The sequence below is a fragment of the Dermochelys coriacea genome, chromosome 8, assembly GCF_009764565.3.
Source record: "Dermochelys coriacea isolate rDerCor1 chromosome 8, rDerCor1.pri.v4, whole genome shotgun sequence".
Taxonomy (NCBI): domain Eukaryota; kingdom Metazoa; phylum Chordata; order Testudines; family Dermochelyidae; genus Dermochelys; species Dermochelys coriacea.
Genome location: NC_050075.1, coordinates 54262399 through 54285881, shown reverse-complemented (window position 1 = coordinate 54285881; position 23483 = coordinate 54262399). Strand labels below are relative to the sequence as shown.

General features: G+C 47.3%; 2 protein-coding genes across 5 annotated transcripts in view; one reads left to right on the top strand and one right to left on the bottom strand.

Moving 5' to 3' along the window:
- Positions 1–11457, top strand: part of LOC119859748 (2-5A-dependent ribonuclease) — a 37673-nt gene extending 26216 nt beyond the window's left edge. For 3 of the 4 annotated variants that reach the window (XM_043520224.1, XM_038412274.2, XM_038412270.2), the window contains exons 6-9: positions 814–929; positions 1344–1441; positions 10024–10130; positions 11141–11457. In XM_043520224.1, the coding sequence (XP_043376159.1) occupies positions 814–929; positions 1344–1441; positions 10024–10097 (288 nt within the window). In that variant the 3' untranslated portion in view covers positions 10098–10130; positions 11141–11457. The remainder of the gene's footprint in view (positions 1–813; positions 930–1343; positions 1442–10023; positions 10131–11140) is intronic. The other variant, XM_043520225.1, reaches the window with a different exon arrangement.
- Positions 8327–23483, bottom strand: part of RGSL1 (regulator of G protein signaling like 1) — a 34027-nt gene continuing 18870 nt past the window's right edge. The window contains exons 10-22 of the mRNA XM_038414306.2: positions 23339–23446; positions 22759–22867; positions 21544–21737; positions 20298–20415; positions 18893–18989; positions 18218–18347; positions 17063–17240; positions 15072–15210; positions 14226–14350; positions 13931–14043; positions 10238–10333; positions 9846–9909; positions 8327–8766 (exon numbers count right to left, since the gene is read on the bottom strand). Of these exons, the coding sequence (XP_038270234.2) occupies positions 8730–8766; positions 9846–9909; positions 10238–10333; positions 13931–14043; positions 14226–14350; positions 15072–15210; positions 17063–17240; positions 18218–18347; positions 18893–18989; positions 20298–20415; positions 21544–21737; positions 22759–22867; positions 23339–23446 (1508 nt within the window). The 3' untranslated portion in view covers positions 8327–8729. The remainder of the gene's footprint in view (positions 8767–9845; positions 9910–10237; positions 10334–13930; positions 14044–14225; positions 14351–15071; positions 15211–17062; positions 17241–18217; positions 18348–18892; positions 18990–20297; positions 20416–21543; positions 21738–22758; positions 22868–23338; positions 23447–23483) is intronic.

Here is a 23483-nt window from a genome sequence, read left to right as displayed (position 1 = left end):
AACGTACACTCACTGAGGCCTTTGTGTAAGGTGCTCGGTCTGGGTAGCCCCCTATGACGCTTCAGTGAGTCTCTGTACAGCTATTGCTGCCTCAATGCGTAATATAGCTGTGCATGCTCACGGTGCATCTAGGCTAGCCAAGCACACATGTAGTGCTGCATGCCTGCATTTAGAACTCTAAGACTGGCTAAAAAAAACCCTGTACTTGTACAAAGCACTGTGCGTGTGCAAACTGTGGTTTCAAGACCCTGCAGAAACAAAACCACAAGTCACCAGAGTTATTTCTCTTTGCATAGGTCTATTTTCTCCCAGCTAAATTTCAACTTTCTTTGATCTAGTCCTTTCGGCTCTCAGGGGTTGCAAGCTTGGGTGGTGGTTTTGTTTATAATAGGGAAGGTTCTTAATTTTTATTTTTCTTTCGAGTTATTTCTTCAAGAACTTATTTCAAGTTCTTAACAGCTGGACTGTTTTAGCTCATACTCTGTGAAAAAACAAAAACAGCCCAATTCATCCCCAGACAGACACTGAACCTGGAAAATTTCAGCCTGAGATGTGAAAAGTTTTGGAGAGCTCTGAGTGACTGACAATAGGGGGTTACAATGGAAACAATTATGCAGCCTTAACTCTCGCTGTAGCTATAAAATAGGTATGGTCAATTCTGTTGAAAATATAAGAAATAATGGGATAGTGACTATGTTTCCAGTGTGGGATATCACAGTAGCCAGGGGATAAGAAGGAGGGGGAAGGAGGAGAGTATTTTCTGTGGTATGGGAACCTCATGGAGTGACTGATCTCTTATGGGTCATTTTTCAGATTGATCAAGATGTCCTGAAAAACATGAAAAACAAACGCCCCTATATAGATACTGTCATTGACTTGTTGAGGTTAATCAGAAATGTGGGGGCACACTATGGTGGAAAACCACAATGGTAAGTGGTCGTATGGGGATTGATGTCCCAGATGAAGATAGTTTCGGGGGGGCTGTGAGGGGACTTGAGGAGGAGCAGGTCCTTTTTTCACTTCCAGCATTATAAAGAAAAAAACAACTTTAAGTGCATTTTGCAACCAGATTTTGAAAACTAGTGGCCGAATCCTCTCTCCCCCCCCCCCCCCATGAAGTGATTTTTTTTTTTGTTAAATTCCAGGGCACGAGAACAAGGGTGAGAATGGAAGAAGCCACAGACGCAAAGCAGGGAGAGCATGAACCTTATTTGGTTTTCAGAAAATTCTCTCAAGGCTGGTGAAACTTCACTGGCAGAAGCAAAAAATGGGAAAACCTATTTCTTTGATACTTCTCAATGAATTGGGATGCCCCACGTAAAATCATCTGTTTTCTATTCTAGGTTCAAGGAAATAATCCAGAACCCATCACAGTATTTTGTTGACCGGTTTCCAGATCTGACATTTTATGTCTATGAGCATTTGCGCCGTGTGGACAGAGGTTGGTGGGATTTAATTATCTATTTGGTAAATATCTCCAGTTTGGGAACTCAAATTAATCAGTTTATTTTCACAAGCACGCTCTGCCAGTGTTAATCAGAATGAAGAGAAGGCCTTCATTGGCCCCAAGGCTGATGTATCTTTATGAAAACTCTCGATTCCCTGGCTTGAGAACCACTGGCTTAGACCTTTGTTGTAAACAGACCTCACACAGGAGTGAACAAGAAGTTCCCAACACCCCTTGGCCTGGCTACATAGACTCATTAAGGTCAGAAGGGACCATTATGATCATCTAGTCTGACGTCCTGCACAATGCAGGCCACAGAATCTCACCCACCTACTCCTGCGATAAATCTCTCACTTATGTCTGAGCTATTGAAGTCCTCAAATCATGGTTTAAAAACTTCAAGGGGCAGAGAATCCTCCAGCAAGTGACCCGTGCCCCATGCTACAGAGGAAGGTGAAAAACCTCCAGGGCCTCTTCCAATCTCCCCTGGAGGAAAATTCCTTCCTGACCCCAAAAATGGCGATCAGCTGAACCCTGAGCATGTGGGCAAGATTCACCAGCCAGATACCCAGTAAAGAATTTTCTGTAGTAACTCAAATCCCACCCCATCTAACATCCCATCACAAGCCATTGGGCCTATTTACCATGAATAGTTAAAGATCAATTAATTGCCAAAATCATGTTATCCCATCATACCATCTCCTCCATAAACTTATCGAGTTTAATCTTGAAGCCAGATAGGTCTTTTGCCCCCACTGCTTCCCTTGGAAGGCTATTCCAGAACTTCACTCCTCTGATGGTTAGAAACCTTTGTCTAATTTCAAGTCTAAACTTCCCGATGGCCAGTTTATATCCATTTGTTCTTGTGTCCATATTGGTACTGAGCTTAAATAATTCCTCTCCCTCTCCGATATTTATCCCTCTGATATATTTATAGAGAGCAATCATATCTTTCCCCTCAACCTTCTTTTGGTTAGGCTAAACAAGCCAAGCTCTTTGAGTCTCGCTTCATAAGACAGATTTTCCGTTCCTCGGATCATCCTAGTAGCCCTTCTCTGTACCTGTTCCAGTTTGAATTCATCCTTCTTAAACATGGGAGACCAGAACTGCACACAGTATTGCATTTTAAACCATGCACACAGTATTGCAAGTGAGGGCTTACCAGTGCCTTGTATAACGGTTCTAATACCTCCTTGTCTCTACTGGAAATACCTCGCCTGATGCATCCCAAGACCGCATTAGCTTTTTTCATGGCCATATCACATTGGCTGCTCATAGTCATCCTGTGGTCAACCAATACTCCAAGGTCCTTCTCCTCCTCAGTTACTTCTAATTGATGCGTCCCCAGCTTATAACTAAAATTCTTGTTATTAATCCCTAAATATATGACCTTACACTTCTCATTATTAAATTTCATCCTATTACTATTACTCCAGTTTACAAGATCATCCAGATCCTCCTGTATGATATCCCGGTCCTTCTCTAAATTGGCAATACCTCCCAGCTTTGTATCGTCCGCAAACTTTATTAGCACACTCCCACTTTTTTTTTGGTGAGGTCAGTAATAAAAAGATTGGTCCCAAAACCGATCCCTGAGGAACTCCCCTGGTAACCTCCCTCCAGCCTGATAGTTCACCTTTCAGTATGATCCGCTATAGTCTCCCCTTTAACCAATTCCTTATCCACCTTTCAATTTTCATATTGATCCCCATCTTTTCCAATTTAATTAATAATTCCCCATGTGGCACTGTATCAAACGCCTTACTGAAATCTAGGTAAATTAGATCCACTGCGTTTTCTTTGTCTAAAAAAATCTGTTACTTTCTCAAAGAAGGAGATCAGGTTGGTTTGGCACGATCTACCTTTTGTATAACCATGTTGTATTTTTGTCCCATTTACCATTGACCTCAATGTCCTTAACTACTTTCTCCTTCAAAATTTTTTCCAAGACCTTGCATACTACAGATGTCAAATTAACAGGTCTGTAGTTACCGGGATCACTTCTTTTTTTTTCCTTAAAAATAGGAACTATGTTAGCAATTCTCCAGTCATATGGTACAACCCCTGACTTTACAGAGTCATTAAAATTCTTGCTAACGGGCTTGCAATTTCATGCGTTAATTTCTTTAATACTCTTGGATGAAGATTATCTGGGCCTCCCGATTTAGTCCCATTAAGCTGTTCGAGTTTCGCTTCTACCTCAGTTATGGTAATATCTGCCTCCATATACTCATTCCCATTCATCATCCTACCATTATCCTGAAGATCCTCATTAGCCTTATTAAAGATTGAGGCAAAATATTTGTTTAGATATTGGGCCATGCCTAGATTATCCTTAACTTCCACTCCATCCTCAATGTTTAGCGGTCCCACTTCTTTCTTTGTTTTCTTCTTATTTATATGGCTATAGAACCTTTTACTATTGGTTTTAATTCCCTTTGCAAGGTCCATCTCACTTTATCCCTACATGTTCTGACCTCAATAAGGTAGCTTTCCTTGCTGATCCCTCCCATCTTCCACTCCCTGTATGCTTTCTGCTTTTTCTTAATCACCCCCTGAGATGCTTGCTCATCCAACTTGGTCTACAACTCCTGCCTATTAATTTTTTCCCCTTTCTTGGGATGCAGGCTTCTGATAGCTTCTGCAGCTTTGACTTGAAGTAATCCCAGGCCTCCTCTGCCTTTAGATCCATAAATTCTTCAGTCCAATCCACTTCCCTAACTAATTTCCTTAATTTTTGAAAGTCAGCCCTTTTGAAATCAAAAACCCTAGTCGCAGATTTATTTTTGTTAATCCTTCCGTTCAGTTTGAACTGAATTAGCTCATGATCACTTGAACCAAGGTTGTCCCCTACAACCATTTCTTCTATGAGGTCCTCACTACTCACCAAAACCAAATCTAAAATGGCATCCCCTCTTATTGGTTCAGCAACTACTTGATGAAGGAATCTATCAGCTATCGCATCTAGGAAAATCTGAGACCCATTATTACTACGGGTATCAGAGTAGCAGCCATGTTAGTCTGTATCCTCAAAAAGAAAAGGAGGATTTGTGGCACCTTAGAGACTAAGGTGCCACAAGTCCTCCTTTTCTTTTTATTATTATTACTAGCACTTATCCTCCAGTGTATGTCTGGAAAGTTAAAGTCTCCCATGATTACGCAGTTTCCATTAGTATTTACTTCATTAAAAACATTAAAGAGGGCTCTATCCATATCCAAATTAGATCCCGGCCGTCTATAGCACACCCCAAGCACTATCCCAGGGGAGGCTCTAATAGTTTTCTTCCCCAATGTGATTTTTGCCCAGACGGACTCTGTCTTATCCATTCTATCACTTCTTATTTCTTTACATTCTACCTCATCATTGATATACAATCCTAATCCACCACCTTTACCTTTATTTCTGTCTTTCCTAAATAGCACATACCCTTCAATACCTGTATCCAGTCATGACTACTATTCCACCATGTTTCTGTTATCCCGATAATATCTGGTTTCACTTCCTGCACCAGTAGCTCTAGTTCCTCCATTTTGTTACCTAGGTTCCTCGCATTGGTGTACAAATATCTTAATTTTTGCTGTATCGCCTCGCTCACATTCTTTACCCGATTAGGCACGGTCATTCTACAGCCAGTATGACCTATTAGACCGGTATCCACACTGCCCTTCCTCCTTATGTCCATTCTCCTACCCATGGCTGTATCCTTTCTTACCTTTTCTTCCCTCTCAATGCTAAAATCCAGCATGGAGATTACCTGGACATCTCCCAACCATCCCCCAAATTCCTAGTTTAAAGCTCTCTTAATCAGTTGTGCCAGCCTCCATCCTAGAAGTCTATTTCTTTCCCGACTCAGATGAAGTCCATCCCGAGAGAACTGTCCTCTGTCCATGAATGCCTCCCAGTGGCCATACATCCCAAAGCCCTCCTTATAGCACCACTGCCTGAGCCATCTGTTGATAGTCATAATCTTGTCATACCTTTGTTGCCCTTCTCTAGGAACAGGCAGAATCCCACTGAAGATCACCTGAGCCTCGATTTCCTTAAGCGTCTTCCCCAGCCTGGCATAGTCTCCATTGATGCGTTCAAGGGAGAATCAACTGTCATCATTTGTTCCCACATGAAGGATAATTAGTGGATTCTTTCCCGCTCCCTTTAGGATCCTTTTCAACCTCAGGTCTACATCCCATATCTTAGCACCTGGAAGACAGCACACCCTTCTATTCTCTGGATCAGCTCTGGTTACAGGCCTGTCTATCCTTCTCAGTAAGGAGTCCCCCCCTGATCAGTTAGACATGCCTTTTCCTGGTGACGGTACTATTCTCCAGTCTCTCCCCTGTTCCCTCTGGCTGCAAGTTCTTTCCATTCCTATTCTCCCTTGTAATCCTTTTCATCAACACATCCTGTATCCTCCTGGGGCTTATATTTGGTGTAGTCTCCATTGATTCTTCCCCTTTTCCTATAGGACTAGTCGCTCTTCTCTTCTTCCTTGCCCTTCCACCTTCAGTGACTACCTGCTGAGCCCCTTCTTCATTTTCCAACTCTGCAAAGCTGCTCTTGAGCTCTATTTCTCCTTCACTAGCCCATCTTTTCCTCTGCCTGGTTCTTTTAGTCACATGCTTTCCTCACCCAGTCTCCCCTCAGAATTCCTCAGTCCTGCTTCCATCTGCAAGTCTGAGCTTTTCCTTTCAGATACCTCATGTCTTTGCTCCATAATCTGCTCAAACCCCTTCCTAAACTCAACCAGACTTTCCATCTGCATCTCCAAACCTCGGATCTTTTCCTCCATCAGCTCTATCAGATGGCATTTCATGCAGACAAAACTCTTACCAGGTCCCCCCTCCAGGATCATGTACATACCGCAGCTTTCACATCCAGTCATCTTCATTGTGTCTTCCACTACATGGGTCACTCCCACTGCTGCCTCTGTATCTGTCATAGCCTTCCCACCTAAATCCTGTTAATCTTGGAAACACAAACCACACCAAAACCCACCCCCCACAGCAAAAACAAACAAACCCCAAACAAGCACCACAATACAAACTCCCCTTTCAGACTCCCCTGTTTACAGCTCTGTTTGCTGGCTCCTGTGCCACTGCCTGACAAGGAGTCCTATAAAGGTAGCCAGCCAGTCAGAGAAGCCCTGCCCCCTAATCAGGGCTCAGTTTCTCTCCCAGCACAAAGCCCCTACAAGCCTCTACACATACAAATAATACAAATACAAAACCAAATACAAATACCTTCTCCTCCATCAGAACTCCCACTGAAACTCCCGTTTACAGCTCTGTTTGCTGGCTCCTGGGAGCTGCGGAGTCAGCACTTGGGGTGGGGGCAGCATGTGGAGACCCCCTTGCCCCCCCCCCAGGGGCCGCAGAGACATAGCTGGCCACTTCTAGCAGCGGCTTGGAACCAAGGTCTCTGCTCCTCCCCCTCCCTCCCACCGCCACCTTCACACCCCGGGGAACAGTTGTCTGGTCTATGCTAGCAGTGTGTAAATGCCCCGGGGCCAGAAGTTCTCTAGCATCTCCAAAGAGGGGATGAAAGTGAGAACAGGAGATGGATTCAGAGGATCATATGGTGTGTTCAGAGTCTGAAGGGACAGGAATTCATTGTGGAGGTTGCTCTGCTAGTTTTATTTAGAGGAAGACAGAAGGGTACTAGGAACACATCAAGCAAACAGAACCTTTTATTCTCTGCACTTGCTAGTCTCTGAGCAGAAAGTTTCTCTGTGCATGTGCATATTTCTTGAAATTCAGAACTTTTTTCCCATTGCAGCATCCGCTAATAACATCAGAGCACTAGGCTTCCTGCTGTCTCTGTGGAGGGGAAAAACACTTTACATCACATGCTGCAATGACCTCTGGGAAGTTAACAAGCGAGAAGGATAGTGGGGTACAGATACAGCTCCCTTAGGCCTTGTTTACATTGGGGATTACGGCCAGCACAGTAGCTGCACTAGTGTAGGCAGGCAAAAAGGCTTTAAACTGCTGTTAGATTAGCAACAATGCAGCTTGCCCAGGCTTCAAGGAATCACAAGCTCTCCCAGTGCAAATTGTATCTTGTAGAGCTTTTGCTTGCCCACACTAGGAGTTTGCACTGGTGCAGCTACTTTGGTGGCTAGCCACTGGTGGCTGTAACAGGGGCATATCCCCAGGGTAGACAAGGTCTTACAGAGAGATCAGATTTTCCTGCAATGTTGCTTCAAAGGCACAGAGGGGGCCCGCTTACTTTGTGTGAGGTGTTGGAACAGCTCCCTCTGAGAACTGAGACAAGAGCATTGCACCCGGGAAATCAATACACCCAAGCAGCAAACCTATTAATTATTATTTATTGGTGTTACGGAAGTGCCTACTAGCCCCAGTCATGGACCACAGCTCTAGGAGCTGGACAAACAAAGACCAAAAAGACAGCCCCAGCCCCAAAGAGCTTAGAATCTCAAGATGAGACAACAGGTGGAGATAGACAGACAGGGAGGTTACAAGGAAACAATGAGACAATATTGTCTAAATAGACTAGACAGCCCCAGGCTGCGGGAAGGGGTCTAACACATAAGCAGAGTGATCAGCAGGATGGCAGCAAACGTCATGTTTGTTCCACAACTATTTTAGGCCAGGGTGAGGAGTGGCTTTACTTAGTTAGGGGATCAGCCAAATGGAAAGGGAGGTGAAAGGGACAGGGCAGGGGAGGATAGGCTAAGAGGGGCAGGTGTGGACTGAAGGTGAGGTGAAGATACTGTGAGGAGGGAGGGGGAGGGTTTGAGCAAACAGCCAGCCAGTCAGGGCAGGGCAGAGCAAGTCCGAACCAGCTACAGTTTTGACTGCAATGTCTAGAGGTCCCTGCTTTGGCTGTGCTTGCCCCATCGGCTGGAGTTTCTGGCTGGCTGCTCTCTGCTATTGTCCATCAAGTGGAGGGGTGAGCAGGCACTGCCTGTCCTAGTGCCTAGGCCTAGCTACCTACCTCCCGGTGACCTTTCTTTCTTTCTTTTGCTTCTACTTATTTCTTTATGGGGGAAGGGGCCAGTGATTAAAGAACATTATTGAAGGCAGAAGATGCCATCATTGTCCACAGCCAAGGACTATGAGGACAGGTGTTGTGCAACCCATAGGTCTGCCAAAGCACCTAATGCCTGACCTGGCATAACCCCTGATATTCTAGTCCAGACCTCCCACCACGGCCCTGATAGTGCACCTTAGTCCTGACCTGCAGCACTGCCGTGCCTTCAGAGCCAGCCTCCGGGTGGAGAGGGACAGTTGCTCTCACTCAAACAGTGAAAGCGGGGATGGATTAGGATGGCTTTTTAGAAGCATCTTGAAGCTGTTGCCTGAAGGAAAAAGAGCAAGAACGTCAGGCAGTGCCAATCCAAGATGGGTGGGGGACAGGAGGGCACCCACCCTGTACTATACAAATGCACTGGAATTGCAACAAAGCTGAGAAGCCAACAATCCCATCCATCCCAATGAGTTTTGGTTTGTATGACACAAATGTTGTCATAGATACAGTCATTTCCTCAAAAGCAGAACAAGTTTCAACATGTCCCACCACTCCTTCCTGGTCCTTGGTCCATGAGCATGTGTCCATACATATTATTTGTCAGCCCATCCCAACTCTATCTAGACTTAGTCCTACTTTCTACTTTATCCTCTGGAGTTAGAGTTCAGAATGGTCCAAGGGCTCTTCACCAGAAGCGGTGAAATGAAAAGCCTGACTATCAGGGAAGCTATGCTAATGGCGAGGTGTCTTGGACTGGGTATAATCTCCCAAACCCTCTCTGTTGGACCATTTGGAACAGAACTGGACAAAGCACTGGAGAGTATACAGTCTATCGGAGTCCCTCTATGCTCCCATCGCTGCAGGATCAGAGTGCCTTCCAAGGATTTAGTCTCACAATGCCTGAGGGAGGGAAGTGTTGTCATCCCCACTTTATAGATGGCAAAATGAGGTGCAGAGAGAGTAGTTAATTCACTGAGAGTCTGTGGCAGAGCCAGGAACAGAAGCAGGATCCCCTGATTCCCAGTCCAGTGCTTCAATCGCAAGATTATTCTAACAATCCCCTTCTGTTCCCCACATTGATGAATTAGATGGATGCTGTGGTGGGCACCGTTAGGCAAACGTTAGGTACCGAAAACCACATCAAATAATCTAATTCACTGCTCATTCTGTGCCATCTGTGCAGGGGCAGAGAGGGGCATAAAGTAAGTTACCTCCTTATTCTGTAGTCTTCTTCAGCTGGGGTTACTTTCCCCACTCTTAATTGTGCCTGGGGTAGGCTGGGGGGACAGGGAGCTGGTACTGCCCACACAATTTTTACTCAGCTTGGGAAGAGAGTGATTTCCCATCTCATGCTGGGCACTCACACCGGGTCTGGATGGAAGGCGATGAGGTTTCCCAGTCATTACCTACCCGATCTGTTGGGTCACACAGATGCCAGATGGGGGCTTTTTCCAGTTGAGGCTTCCAGATGATGCTGAGACAAAACCCAAGAGAACTTTCCATCATGTATTGAAAATCACCCTGCAGGCCCCCTCCACACAAGCAACCAGCAGCATACTAACATCTAAGCATCTTTTTTCCTGGGCAGATAGGAAGATGAACTCAAGAGAAAGAGCATTCCTAACTTCTCCTCAGGGTAAAGAGATCAGCAGGGGGACGTGATGCTCCCAAGATGGCCTGGCAGCATCTACGCAGGTGGGCATAGGAATAACTAGAGACGGGAGAGTGATTTCCCAGGCTCCTTCCTCATCACTTGGCACTCGGTTCCCAGGTCAGAGAGCCTCAGGGGCAAAGTTACTTACACTTTTGCTCTATAGAAGAATCCACTTCCTCCTGAGGCTGAGGTAGCAGCAGCTGGATCCCCTTGAGCAGCGTGAACCTAATGATCGGATGGTCCTCTATTGAAAGAGGAGGCAAAACAATACACCACAGAAACTTCTCCAGCATTGGGATTCTCCTCTAATGCATGTCCAACAGATCCCCCTTCCTCTGCTCTATCACCCAGCTGCTCCCATACAGATTCGCAGGCCTCTTCGGCTCCGTTCATCTGGACTGGCAGACAGGGTTGAGGGGGGACTGGAGAGAGAGATTGCATCCCCCTCCCTATCCCATATTAAATGACTGGGTTGTGACATAGACACATATCCTTGGGCAAGAGGGGAAAGGAAGCGGCTCAGGGTAATCCAACAAGCATCTCATTTGATGTTGTTGTAGCCTGTTCTCCTTGAACATCAGGCACAGTCAATGAAACAAGATGAGAGGACGAATGAATAACAGAGGGAACCACCTCCTGCCCTAGGTTCTGCTGCAGCAGTGGTGATCGACAGGGGTAGGAGCTACTGACTGTCCCATGCATGGTACAGGTCTTGAAGGACAGAAGGTGGGGCCTTGTGTTTAGTCAGATGTTGTTCAAGGTGGTTGGTTTGGTTGTGTGAATGGAGAGGGAAAGAGGAAGGTGGTACATGGAGCCACAAAGACATGCAGCTTTACACACAGCCACACAGTTTAACACATTGCCACACATGCCCATCCACATCCATAGTCTGATATATACATGGCGCCAGCCAGCTGTTATATGTACAAGAACAACATGTTTACTATACAAATTGTAAGATGAAGCACCATCTTCATATGGCAGATGTCATTTGAATTTCTCCCTCCCTGAATGAGAGATTTGAAGTTCTGAATTATATTTTTTTTTCAAGCTTTTCTAAAGGAGGTCCTTCACCACATCCTCAAAGGCTACAATCCCAGGTGAGACATCACTTTGAGTACCGGAAGCTGCCCAGTCCTCTGCTGATGACAAAATAAGGCACAAATGAAGCAACAGGGACACTATGTGGCCAGGTGGAAGAAAACCTCAAGTCTCTTCCTTGGGAATTTCCCAGAAAGAGAGGCACCCCAGGGGAGTGGGGTTGGGAAGAGAAACGAATTTAAAATATATACATGCTGTGATGTATTGCTCTGCTTATCCACTTCTTTGCGGTGATTGTAATCCCAGAAATAAACTAAAGTAAATAAAGGTGCTTTTGTGTGATCAATATATATTTAGGATTTTTTTCCTAGTAATTTTAGAGTTCTTTTTTTTTTTTAAACTATTTAACCCATCCTGTCAGTAACCTCACTAGGCAAAGCTTTTACTTTAGGGCATGATCATGATCAGCAAGGTATCTCAGCAAAAGTCAGCAGAAACAGTTCAGTTTGCAAGTCAAAACAAGATTTTTCTGACTGCCTAAAATACAGTTTTATCCTGGGTTTGGAAATCCAGCTGGGTACTTTCCCCTCATCATACAATGACACTAACAATACAGATTCCGCCATCAGAGATTGGCTGGCAAGTGTGTGGATGACATGAAGCAGAAGAGAATCTGCTTTGCTCTCCCACCACTATCTCAGCTTTGCAGTGCAGACACTGGTAATAACTACAGATGGTTCTTCTCATTTAATGGGCAGCTCTAGAAACTGACACAAATACAGCGAATAGCTATAACACACAGATCAGAGTGATTTATGCACTGTCCTCTGCTGGATCTAGTGAGGATGTTAGTCTGTTAAAGGCCTTAGCTACAGAGTCTGGATTCTGCTAGGGGCCCCAGTCCTGCAAGGAGCTTTGTGCAGGCACAGGGATATGCCCAGTTGGCACTCCTTGCTGGATTATGGCCATGATGGGACGGAACAAAGTGCTATTTCAACAGATTCCATTTGCTGTCCAGTCCAGAGCAACACTTGAATACTGGGAAAATGATGGGTCACATCTCAAAGCATCATGGTTTTTAATAGGAACTCTGGTGCCTGGGTGTGGACAGCATGGAATAGAAATAGTTAATGACTGTAATAATTTACATGTACTGCATATAGCTCTTTCCATAAAGCTCTTTATGAAGATTTGTTTACCCTCCCAAACAGCCCTGTCAGGTAGATACCCTAAGTCTTTTTATGTGCAATTGAAATTTTGACTGATGTCTGGCTGAGAATAATCATGTGATGAATCAAATTTTGTCTGGCTCCTTGGAAGGTCAGTAATCCTGACTTTGGGACTAGAGCCATGACGTGTTGAGGAGCTGGTCTCAGAAGCCCCTGTTAAACATTCCACAAACAAATAAGGAAGGGAAGTTGGCGTGGTTACACATAGTAACTTCCACTTTGAGTGAAAATAAGATTTATTGTTCCTTGGGATAAATATTGAGCTCTGTTTGGCCTGGGTCAATACATCTTGATATGCATTTCAATAGACATCAATGGTCTTGATTCAACACTCAGATCAATAGAGCCACATAAAACTGCTGTAACAAAATAGAGAATCAAGGCTCCAGATCTTCATTTTATATGCAGGGAAATCGAGGCACAGCAGTTACATGACTTGACCAAGGTCATTCAACGATGTAGCAGAGAGAACAGAACCTTAGACTCCTGACTCAGTTTTCCATTCTAACTATTAAAGAAAATAAAACTCCCTCTTTTCATAAAAAATTGACTATTTTGATTAAAAGTGGTAAGTCAATTAGAAAATTGCCACATGAATACTCAGTGAGGAATCCAAGCTGTCAGAGGGAGTGACAACCACTTTAGTGCTAATGTCTTAGTATTATTTCATAGCTTGGTTCTTAAAGGAGCTGGTACTAAGTGCCAGGCTGAGGAGTGAAAATTGTCCCTGATCCCTAGGAGAATGTACTCTACACCAGTCACTCCACTTCACATCAGAACTCTAGTGAGTATCACCCCCAAACCCTTATTGTAGTTTCTCTGCATTCTAAGTGATCAGTGCAGCCCTGGTGTAATGCCACTGATGTCAGAGAAGTTACATGAGAGATGAATCACTCCTCAATCTGCTTTCATCTCTGAACCTGTCTGGGAGCAAATTCACAAACCAGAATTAATTTGGTTTAATTTCTGTTTTGAAGGGTTGAATGTTTTTTGGGACATGGTCTAAGGAATCTAGTGTGTTTATTGTGGAGAAAGTGCATTTGATGGATATGACCCTGATTTGACTTTCTGTATTCAGCAGCAGAAGTACAGTTATGGGATTTACCACTGAGGGATTTTCATGAACTATCTAGGAGGGAATGAAGGGAGAGGCTCTAGTGGTTTTGAGACCATCATGCTGATTGAAAAGGATCCCCAACATAGGAAGATAGGAATTGACAGATCAATATTAATCCATCAATTCATGTCTTCTGCTTCAGTTACAGTATCTGTATCATTATCTGATGTTTCACAAAAAAACTCCTAGACAATTGTGCAGCACTTTACCTGGAGGAAGATTCCTTCCTGACCTGATCCAGTTTACACCATGAAAGCTGCCTGATCTATGCAAATGCTCACCAAATGAAGGTACTTTAATATCAAACTTTGCCTCTCATACAGAACCCACTGGTGAGATGCTACCTGAGGCATTAGAGGATGGGCAAGGCTGAGAGGACTAATGAGCAGCATACGTGACATGGCGAACACATCAGAGAAAGAGAGAGGATGAGGAAGAGGCAGTCTCAGCTTACCCCCCCTGAAGATACTGGATGTCCTAGGTGATGTCTTAGCAGGGAGTGGAGAGAGATATTTTTTTATCTTCGGGTACCTGCGGAAGGACTTCATTGCCTTCCAGTTACAGTATCTGTAGGGGAAATTCTAATGTTAAGGACAGACAGCTAATCAAGTCTAACACATTTGAGGAATATGGCCAGGGATAATGTCCTATTCGGACTCACATTTTCTTTGGAAGGAGGTAAGGCGAGAGAAAGCCCGACACCCACCTCTGCACCCCCCTTGCCCAGCCCTAAAGAGAGGGATTTTTACCTTTTCCAGAAGTGTATCAGAACTGGGAAGACATTGAGCAAGGCCACATGATAAAGGCTGCGATCCAGGACCCCTCTGGAAGTTAAATTCCGGATTAAATCTTTCTGGCCTTCAGAAATGTTCACCTGGCCACAGAACAGAGACCACTTCATAAATGGGGCTTGAGGCAAGGGTGGCATCCCTATTGGATCCCAGAGAGAAACACCCCTAGTAATTCCACCCCACCCCTCGCATCTTCCAGGATTCTGCATTCCACTCATAGAGCCCTGGTCACAATTCAAAGGTCTCCAAGCAGGGTCTCGGTTTATTTCCTGGCTAATAAACCAAAATCCAAAGGAATCCCCTTTCTGCCCCTTCCCTCACCATGCTTTTAAAAGGTATTTAAAAAGAAAGGTGGTTAAAACAGCAGTGTGCTATGAGGAGGTGCACCATAACGGGGAGGGAGAGTATGAGTGATCTCTAGTGAATACAGACTGAAAGGCTCTTCTCTATTGACTGTAAAGCCAGCCACTGTGTCTCAGCCCTGACCAGAAGGGCCCATACTTAGATGGTCGTTCAGTCACCATGCCCACTCACTCACACTCTCTGGATTACCAATTAGCGTCAGTTGTGAGAGTGGTTTTGCTGACGATGGACACTCTCCATTAGGACCTGGATTGAAGCTAATAACTTACTTTGCACAATGTCAAAGTTATCAGAACTGCAGTATGTTCAGCTGGAGCAGATTGAAACTTGGGTCCCATTAGTAATTCCTCGAGCCAGACACCCCCAAGGCTCTCAGGTGATGATTTGCAGGCTCCAGGCCTCCCTGGCAGTGAGCATATAGGGCATGTTACAGCGTCCTACCCGCAGTTTAGGAGGGACTTCGGAGTTCAGGAAGAGTTTGGTGATCGTGGCCACTTTGGTCTTAAGAAAAGCGACATCCCTCTCTGTGTACATCCCGCAGGCTGCAAGCACTGCGGCCGAATCAGCCAGGTGACAAAACCTGCCAGGACAAATGGAAGGGGATGTCTAAGAGAGAAGCTATGGGTGTGACTGTCTACTCAGACTATGATGCAACATGTGGCTTTTAGCTGAGATTTTCTAAGCCACGTAGGGGATTTGGATGCCCACTTCCAACTAACATTCACCCCCTGCCCTATGGCACATGCCTTCCTCCAAAGAGAGTGTGACAGGGTGTATACGCCACACTGGTATACAAAAGGCTAATTGGAGCCAGAGAGTCATGAATACACCCAATTGCACCTGGAGGATGGGCCAGGTCCAATTAAAGATGAAGCCCAGCTGGGGAGGAGCTGGGAGTTACAACGAGATGAAGAAGCTGCAGTGAGAAGGCAAGAACTCTGCAGTCCTTCTCTGGTCAATAGAGAGGCCTGTGGGTCAAGGGCAGGATTTCAGGGCACTAGAGGAAAGAGGAAACCCAGGGGTGGAGGTGGGGGAGTAGGCCTTGGGGATCTTCTCCTGACACGGGAACCCTGGAACAGGCCAGGAGAGAGACTGGGAAGACAGAGGGGTGGAGCAGTCCCTCTAAGGGGAGCTCTGACAAAGAGGAACAGGACTTCCAGGGGAAGAAACTCTGAGAAGTATCGCTCACCACAAGAAATGGAAAGAACTCTACAGAGCCCAGAAAGGGGCAGCAGGAAGTCCAAGGTAGGAAGCACTCAAATGAGGAGTCTGGGGGAGTAGACCTTGTCTGCTTCCACAGGGTCCCTGGATTGGAACCCAGAGAAGAGGGAGGGCCTGGGTTCTCCTCCTGGCCACTGAGGAAGGTGGCATGATACCTCCATACAAAGAGTAAGGACTCTGGGAAACCTGGAGACAAGGGATGTAAAGACCACTGGGCCTAGAGTCAGGACTGGAGACCTGACCTAAGGACATCAGGCTGGTGTTTGTAGGACTTTCTGCTACCCTGGAAGGGGTGGGACTGGATGTGGCCTGGCCAGAGGGTTGAGTCACTGGAAAAGGCAGACCACCACTAGGCTGGAACAGCTGTTCCGCAGCTGGTGCCAGACCAGAGCCTGCTACACCACAACTGGCCAGCTGTTAGTCACTCAATGACAGAGGTGGGTGGAGGATGGCATAAGGGTTCCCAGATACTTTCATGGGGCAACTACACCTCAGCAGAGGGATTGTCTTGTGCTTCCCACTCCTCCCATTGGCCATCATGACATCCCTGTGTCAAGCTCCAGCAGGAAAATACCGAATGTCAAACCAGGAGCAGCAACCAGTAGTGTGTAACTAGCCCACTCTCTGCAGGCCACAAGCGGTGTACGAGGTCACAGTTAGGGTAACAAAATGTGTACACAGGCAGCATGGCGTGACTTGTCGGCCCGCCCACCCCCTCCAACCCCCCCCAAACAACCTCCTGCCCTGAAGAAATGCAGCTTGTGTCACTGCCATTCCTGTGGTGGCTGGGAGGGTGAAAGTGAGCATTCTTCAGTGTTCTCAAAAAAGAACTTGTGGCACTTTAGAGACTAACAAATTTATTTGAGCATAAGCTTTCGTGAGCTACTGCTCACTTCTGTTACTGCCGCTCCCTGATTAGCCAACAGGTGTCGCTGCAGAGCACTCAGCAACTGGTACTTGTTCACACCAAGACTCCCTTCTGGCTTGTGCAAAAGGAACAGGCCTTTGGGTCTAGTCTCTTTGCCCTGGGAGCAGAGTGCCTCCCAGCACCATATCACTGCAGTGTAAGCAACAGATCAGCTGAGTGTCCAACAGACCAGTGTGTGGTGCCGCTCTGTCTGAGCCAGCCCGTCAGGCCAGGGATTTTATCGCCGCAAGACAGGAAAAATCGAAAGGTATTTGAAACAAACGGACAGGGTGGGAATGCTTACTTCTCAATCTCCAGGTAAAAACTGAGGTCGTTGACCAGGAAGTTGATGGAAATGTGCCGCTGGTTAAAGAGCCGGCGCTTCACCTGTATCACCTCCACATCTCCCATGTTGGCAGCTGGCATGGACTGGCGGGGGCTAGACATGGCAATGTTACTGCGCATGGAGCTAATGGGCAAGTCTGAGTGAGGACAAGGGAAAACCTGAGCAACTCATCTCCCTCAAGCTTCTGCAACCCAGATGTTGAGTAAATTGATACAGTGTGAGCATGAGACAGATGACAGGGCCAGCACTAATGGGTTTGATCCACACCTCATTTCAGGCCCATGTGTGTCTCTCTCAATTTACCCAGTCCCCCGACAATGCAATCTTGTACCTTCACCCCCACCTAAAGTGCTTTACTCTTCGGGCTACAGTTTGCTGCTGGCGTCTCTGGCCCTGTAATCCTCAAGCTGTACACTTCCCCCAGTACACACAGGGCTCATCCAGAGCCTTTATAGTTCACATTACTCTCTAATCCCCATACCTCTCCTGCCCCTCAGCACTATGCTAAATCACAAGGAATTTACATCAGTGCTACACCCTAAATCACCACATGGAGGAAATACTCACAGCTGAAGCCAGGTACTAAGTCACTGCACAGACTTATTGAACATACACGAAGCAGCTGGTGAATGCTGTCTTCAGACGAGTTGAAAATGTAAGGTGTAGGGAGCTTCCAAGGGGGTTATGCAGTACAATTACTGCTTTAAACATTTCCAACCTGATTTTTCATTATAGTGCCCAATGGGTGCCTAAAGTAGGCTGCCCATCTCCTCATATGGGTGCTCAAATAGCACGAGCTGCATAAAATGCCACTTTGAGTGGCCAGCTGCAGAGCTGCCTGCCCAGGTTAGCAAATGGGATTTCCCCTTCTCCAGTGGCTAACTTCCTCCTGGGTGGAACAGATTCTTGCTATGGAGAGAACAACACAGCTGCTTCACTCCTTCTGAGCCAGCTGGTATCCTGGCCTCTTATATGCCTCCAATAGAGAACCCTTGGGTAAGAAAATGACAGCAGGGGACAAGCTACCAGGTTTCTGCTATTGCCTCCCCTAAAGTCTGCTCACCCCAGGAGACAACAATGGTAGGCAGGAGAATGAGCAGGATCGAGACATACTTTCTTTTTGATTAAAGAGCTCTCTCCGGAGAAAGTCCTCAAAGTCTTTGCGGGATTTCCAATTGTTCATCTCCCTCCGGAACTTGCAGATGCTCCTGATGAAAGCCCGGAGCACGAACCACACTTTCTTCTGTGGACAAAGTGCATGGAGAGAGTCAGCCTATGTACAGCACTGGGAGAGGAAGCAAGGCAGGGAACTGAGGCAGTAAATAACTATGGGCCTGATGGGAATGCCTTCAGACTAATTATCCTGATTATTCCCTGGGGATCTGTGCCCAGGCAGACCTGCCACTCTGAACTAATGCACCAAAATGCATCCCCACATTAAGTGGAATTACTGACCCCACTGAGCCACAGTCATTGCTTTTGAATGTCACTGGACTTCAGTCAGAACCCTAGGGGATGCGGACGCTAAATGAATTTCCCGATGAAAGTCAGTGGGGCTCTGCATGGGCACAGGGGTCTGTTTGCAGATGAGCTTACAGCCCAGGGGCTCTACACATTAACTCTCTCTCATTTTTGGACAAAGACAGTTTGTTCTGCAGCCTCGCATGACCCCTCAGCCCACTGGCATCAACGCATTTACAGAGAAAACAGCCCCTCCCTGCTCTCAGGCCTGTGCTATGGGATCTAGCTGGGGTATCAGCAGACGGAGTGCAGGCCATCCTTACTTACCAGCTTGTCCGTTATGAAGGATCCCCTCCCCTGCCTCATGACAAAGTGAGTGTCAAAAATATCGCTCCCAGGGTACAAGTCTTGGTACATCTTAAACCTGCCGGGATGGGAGAGTATTAGAGAAAGCAGTGGCAACCAGTCAGTCAGTAAAGCAATGGACTTCAATGCTAAGAGGAGACTGGCGTGAAGGTAGAGACAGGGAGGAGAGAGGTGGGGGGGGGAATGGAGGGACCAGTCCCAGAATGCTGGGTAACCCTGGATATCGCTTCTATTGCTGCAGTGAAACCTGATGAGGAGGGTGAAACTGATCATCCTCTGATCCCCTCCTCACCAGTTTCTGCTGCTGCAGGGGGCTGCTATGTATGGGTAACCCCAGCAATGCAAGGACCAGCTCAACCTGCCCCTTATAATATATCACAGACACACTTGTGAAAAGTTATGAGCCACCCTGCTGTCCTTATGCAGGTAAAACCCTTGTCTGCTTCAATGAGAGCTGTGCCAGAATATGGACTTGGCACTCTGGCCACTGCTTAGGTGTATCCTCCTACGGGGAGAGAGAGACCTCCAGCAAATTTAGCAACAATGCCACTGGCCTCTCAGGAAGTGTGATGGGGCATCCACCCCTCACAAGGCTGAAACAAGCTAAAAGGGGCCAATTAACCTTACAGGCTGCACCTGGAGGAGAGCCAGGGGTGGATAAAGCCTAATGAAAGATGAAGCCCAGCTAGGCATGGGCAGGTTGGGCTTGAGTAAAGCCAGGAACCTGAGAGCAAGAGGGGGCTGCAGGGAGGGGCTCTGCAGTCACTCTCTAGAGAGAAAAGAAGTTGCCTAGGGACAAGGATGAGTTCGAGGGGGAGTGTAAATCCTGGGATCCTATCCTGGACTACAGACTCTGGCAAGAAGCTGAGAGGGGGAAATAGGCCCTGGGAGCGGAGGAGGCTTGGGCTGGTAAACCCAGAGGTGGGCCAGGAGATAGAGAAGTGAATTAGGAAGGAGCCCAAGGAAACAGCAACAGAGTCAGAGACTGCGTAGACTGTGGTTGCTAGGCACAGGGTCCCTGGGCTGGAACTTATAGTAGTGGGCAGGCCTGGGTTCCCCTACCAGCCATTGGGGAAGTGGTACTGGACCTGGACTTGGCCTGAAAGACTGACTGACATGGCATATGGACAGCGTCAAGTGGGACTTTAAGACCCCAGAAGGGGAGGACCAAATAGTGACCTGGCTGTAAGGCTGAGTCATGAAGAGGAAGCACCCCAAGTCCCAGAGAGATAGAGAGGCCATGGTGCAGGCAACTGAGGGAAAGGGGCACCAGACCAGGCGAGAGAGAATCCCCAGACCCAGCCACAAGGAGGCACCCCAGGAGTGAGTGTACCCCGTTAAAGTGAAATGAGCCAGGACTACTTACCATTTCTCTTCCATTGCTTTCAGGACAAAGCTCTGTGCTCTGAACAGCATGGAGCTGGTGACCAGGCTGGCCTTGGGTATATCTCTGATGATGGAAGCTTGGCACTGCAGCAGTTCCTCTAGAAAAGATGCACAGTTACCTCCTCTCATCTGCACTAGACATTCTATCATTGTAAGGACCCTCCTGAGCCATCCATTAATTTGCAGCCCTCATGTTCACAAGGTCCAGGAGCTCCATCACCATCACTATTCCCTCCACCACCTTTGCCCAATACATTTTCCCTCCTTCCTTGGCATTTTCTCCTTTTATAACATCACTTTTTAATCCATGAAGAAGTCTGCAGGCCACGTAAGTACCAAGGTACCTCACACACTTTGCAAGTGACACTACTGAGCTCAAAACATCTAAAGAATATACAGTAGGGAAGAATAATTTCCTCCACTGCTAGAATCACAAGATGAAATTCTATGCAGGAGGTCAAACTAGCTGATCATAGTGGTCTCTTCTAGAAATCTGTGTGGCAGTAAGAGCAGGAACCTCAGGAAACAGTAAGATGAAAATTAGAGTCTCCGAAGAGCAGATGCCCCACTGGTTTGGGCAGTGAGAGCTGGCAAGGTCCTGTGCACTCCGCTGCAAGCTGGATCTAAATCTTGCTGCAAGGTCCCTGGATTTAGCAGCACTGTGGCACAGCAGACTGGAAATGCCTACTGATAGGCCAGACCTTCTGCCTCCGCTAAAGTCCAGTTGTGGTGCTGGAGTGATACAACAGCATCGTAAGCCAGCCCTAGGTGGGGCAGCTGAGGATGCTCCCAGTGGTCAAGAATCCTCACCAATTTGCGTACAATTGTATCAGGGAGAGTAGCAGCTCCACCGTTGTGTGCCCACATATTCCCCATGCTGGAGTAAGTGGGCAATGCGTTGGCTTCCCCTCCCCTACCAATGCACCAACCAGTTGAGATGGTGCAGGGGGTTGTCCTAGCTTGCTGTGGGCAGGCCCAGCAACAAATTACTATTTCCCTCCTACCGTGGAGCAGTAGGGAAGAGGGGAGTGAGTTGTACCCCACGAGTGTCTGCGGCACAATGCATGTCCAGGCGACTCCTGGGATGGTGAGCTTAGGCGCTGCCCTTTGCCCAGAGAAATCACTCTAGGATGGGGCATCCCTTTCCCTTGTAACATTAGTGGGTGGCCTAGATCACATTTGCCTTCCTGGGTAGCTGAGCTCTGTGGAGTAGGGAGTCTGCGTACCAGCAGGCACTTTGTTGTGGAAGAAATTCTTGAGGATACTGTTGATCAAAGCCCTCTGAGCCTTGGGGCTGGACTCGGCACTGAGCTTCTCCACCGCCTGCCAGAAGAGCAGTGGGGCTTCGGCATTATGTTGTTTGAGGAACTGCCTGAAAAACTCCAGGTGGACAGGGTTGTGCAGCACTTCCATGAGATACCTGGTGGGGAGGAGACACTGGGTGAGGATGCAGCACCATGGCAGGACACTGGACCCTGATCAAGAGCTGGAGCCCTGCGCCCACATCTCCATTGGCACAGGGAGTTTTTGTCAGACTCCCAGTGACGGTGAGAGGGTAGAAAGCTTGGGGACCTCAGCACATGGGATCTGATGAAGGCATAGGCAGAGTAAGTCTTCTCCGTAATAAGGGAAAACAGATGTGTGCCTCCTACCCAGCTACTGATTCATTGAGAACCACAGGACCAGATGAACCCACCCATGACTCAACAGCATCAGTGGAATTTACCACACCTGGCTTCCACCAAAGGGAGCAACTGAGCCAAATACTGACCTGGGTTACACCAGTGTAAATCCTGAAGCCTGTAGAGTCATTCTGGATTTACACTGGTATACCAGACAGCAGAATCTGACCCAGTGGCTCTGGGCCTTCCATGCTTAACAGAAGATCCCAACCAGAGAACTAAGGTGGGAGCAAGGTTAATTTCACTAGACTTCAGCTGTGCACTTGAAGGCATCTGCCCTGACTGCCTTGGAACCCACAAGTGATCAGCAGCACCCAGGCCACATACTGGCCCTTGTGCTGAAGGAGTATCAGCTCAGCAGGGAGTCAAACTAGACAGGTACAAGAAATAAATGAATGAGGGGAGGAGGAAGCTTTATTAATGATGCTCAGCAGTTCCTCCTGATGGGTAACTAGGAGCGATTCAGCTCTCCAGGCTGAAGTGGATGTTTCCTGTACAAGTAGATGAGATGTGAGATTGCATATGAGGGTGTGTGGGGAGAGTGGGGAATACAGAGTTTCTTCCCCTCCCCACATTCCACTGTCCAGATCCCAGCTATATCAATGTCGCTGTCTGAGACAGCCCTACTCTGAGGCAGGTGGGACTGCTTCCACAGGAAGATGAATCAGATGGCAGGTGTTTGGGGGGTTAGAAAATGTGACGCCAGAGAGAGAGGAGGTGGTAAAAAGGAGAAAAGCTCCATGACGCATGGTTCTGTACCTGGGTCTTAGAGAGGGCTTTCTTAATGTGAGGATCCCCTTCCTCACGAGGGACAGACTTGTCTTGCTCGAGCGAACAGTCTTCCTCGCTTCGTATTCAAGATCGAACGCTGTTACAGAGAGAAGAGAATTGGGCCCATGGTTACTGGGAGCCATGTCGCAGACAGCACAGACTTACTCAGCCTCCAAGTGGAGGAAGCCAGAGGGCTCTGGGCAATCTCCTAACCCACCATGATGACATTCATGTCGTGAGGCCAGCCCAGAAGAGCCTGTGCTGTGGGAGCTCGTCACCTGAATATGGCCAGGTCCCTTTGGGGTTGGCTGCTGGGAAGCGTTCCTTGTCCCTGAACTCTGGGAAAGGGTGCTGGAGTGCAGGCCTTTCTGGGGGGCCAGGACTCTCCTCTCCCACTTCCTTCTGGAGATGATCACCTGAACCATAGGAAGCAAGTAGGTGGGCCTCTCCTCAGCCTAATCCTCTCAGGGTGCCTTCTGTGCTCAGTCCTTCAAGGTTGTGTCTGCTATTCTCTGCCCATGAGTTTGTTTTAAGTCTGCCCTGGTTCCAGCCCCTCATAAGCACTCACCAAGGGAAGGAAACATGTGGCAGAAAAGCTCATAGTCCTCACTTAACAGCTCTACAGCCATCGAAGGATTCCTGAGGGTCAGCTCCTCGAACATCATGCTCCCGTAGTCTGATGGGGCAGAGAGAAAAGGGGTTGGACTAATCAC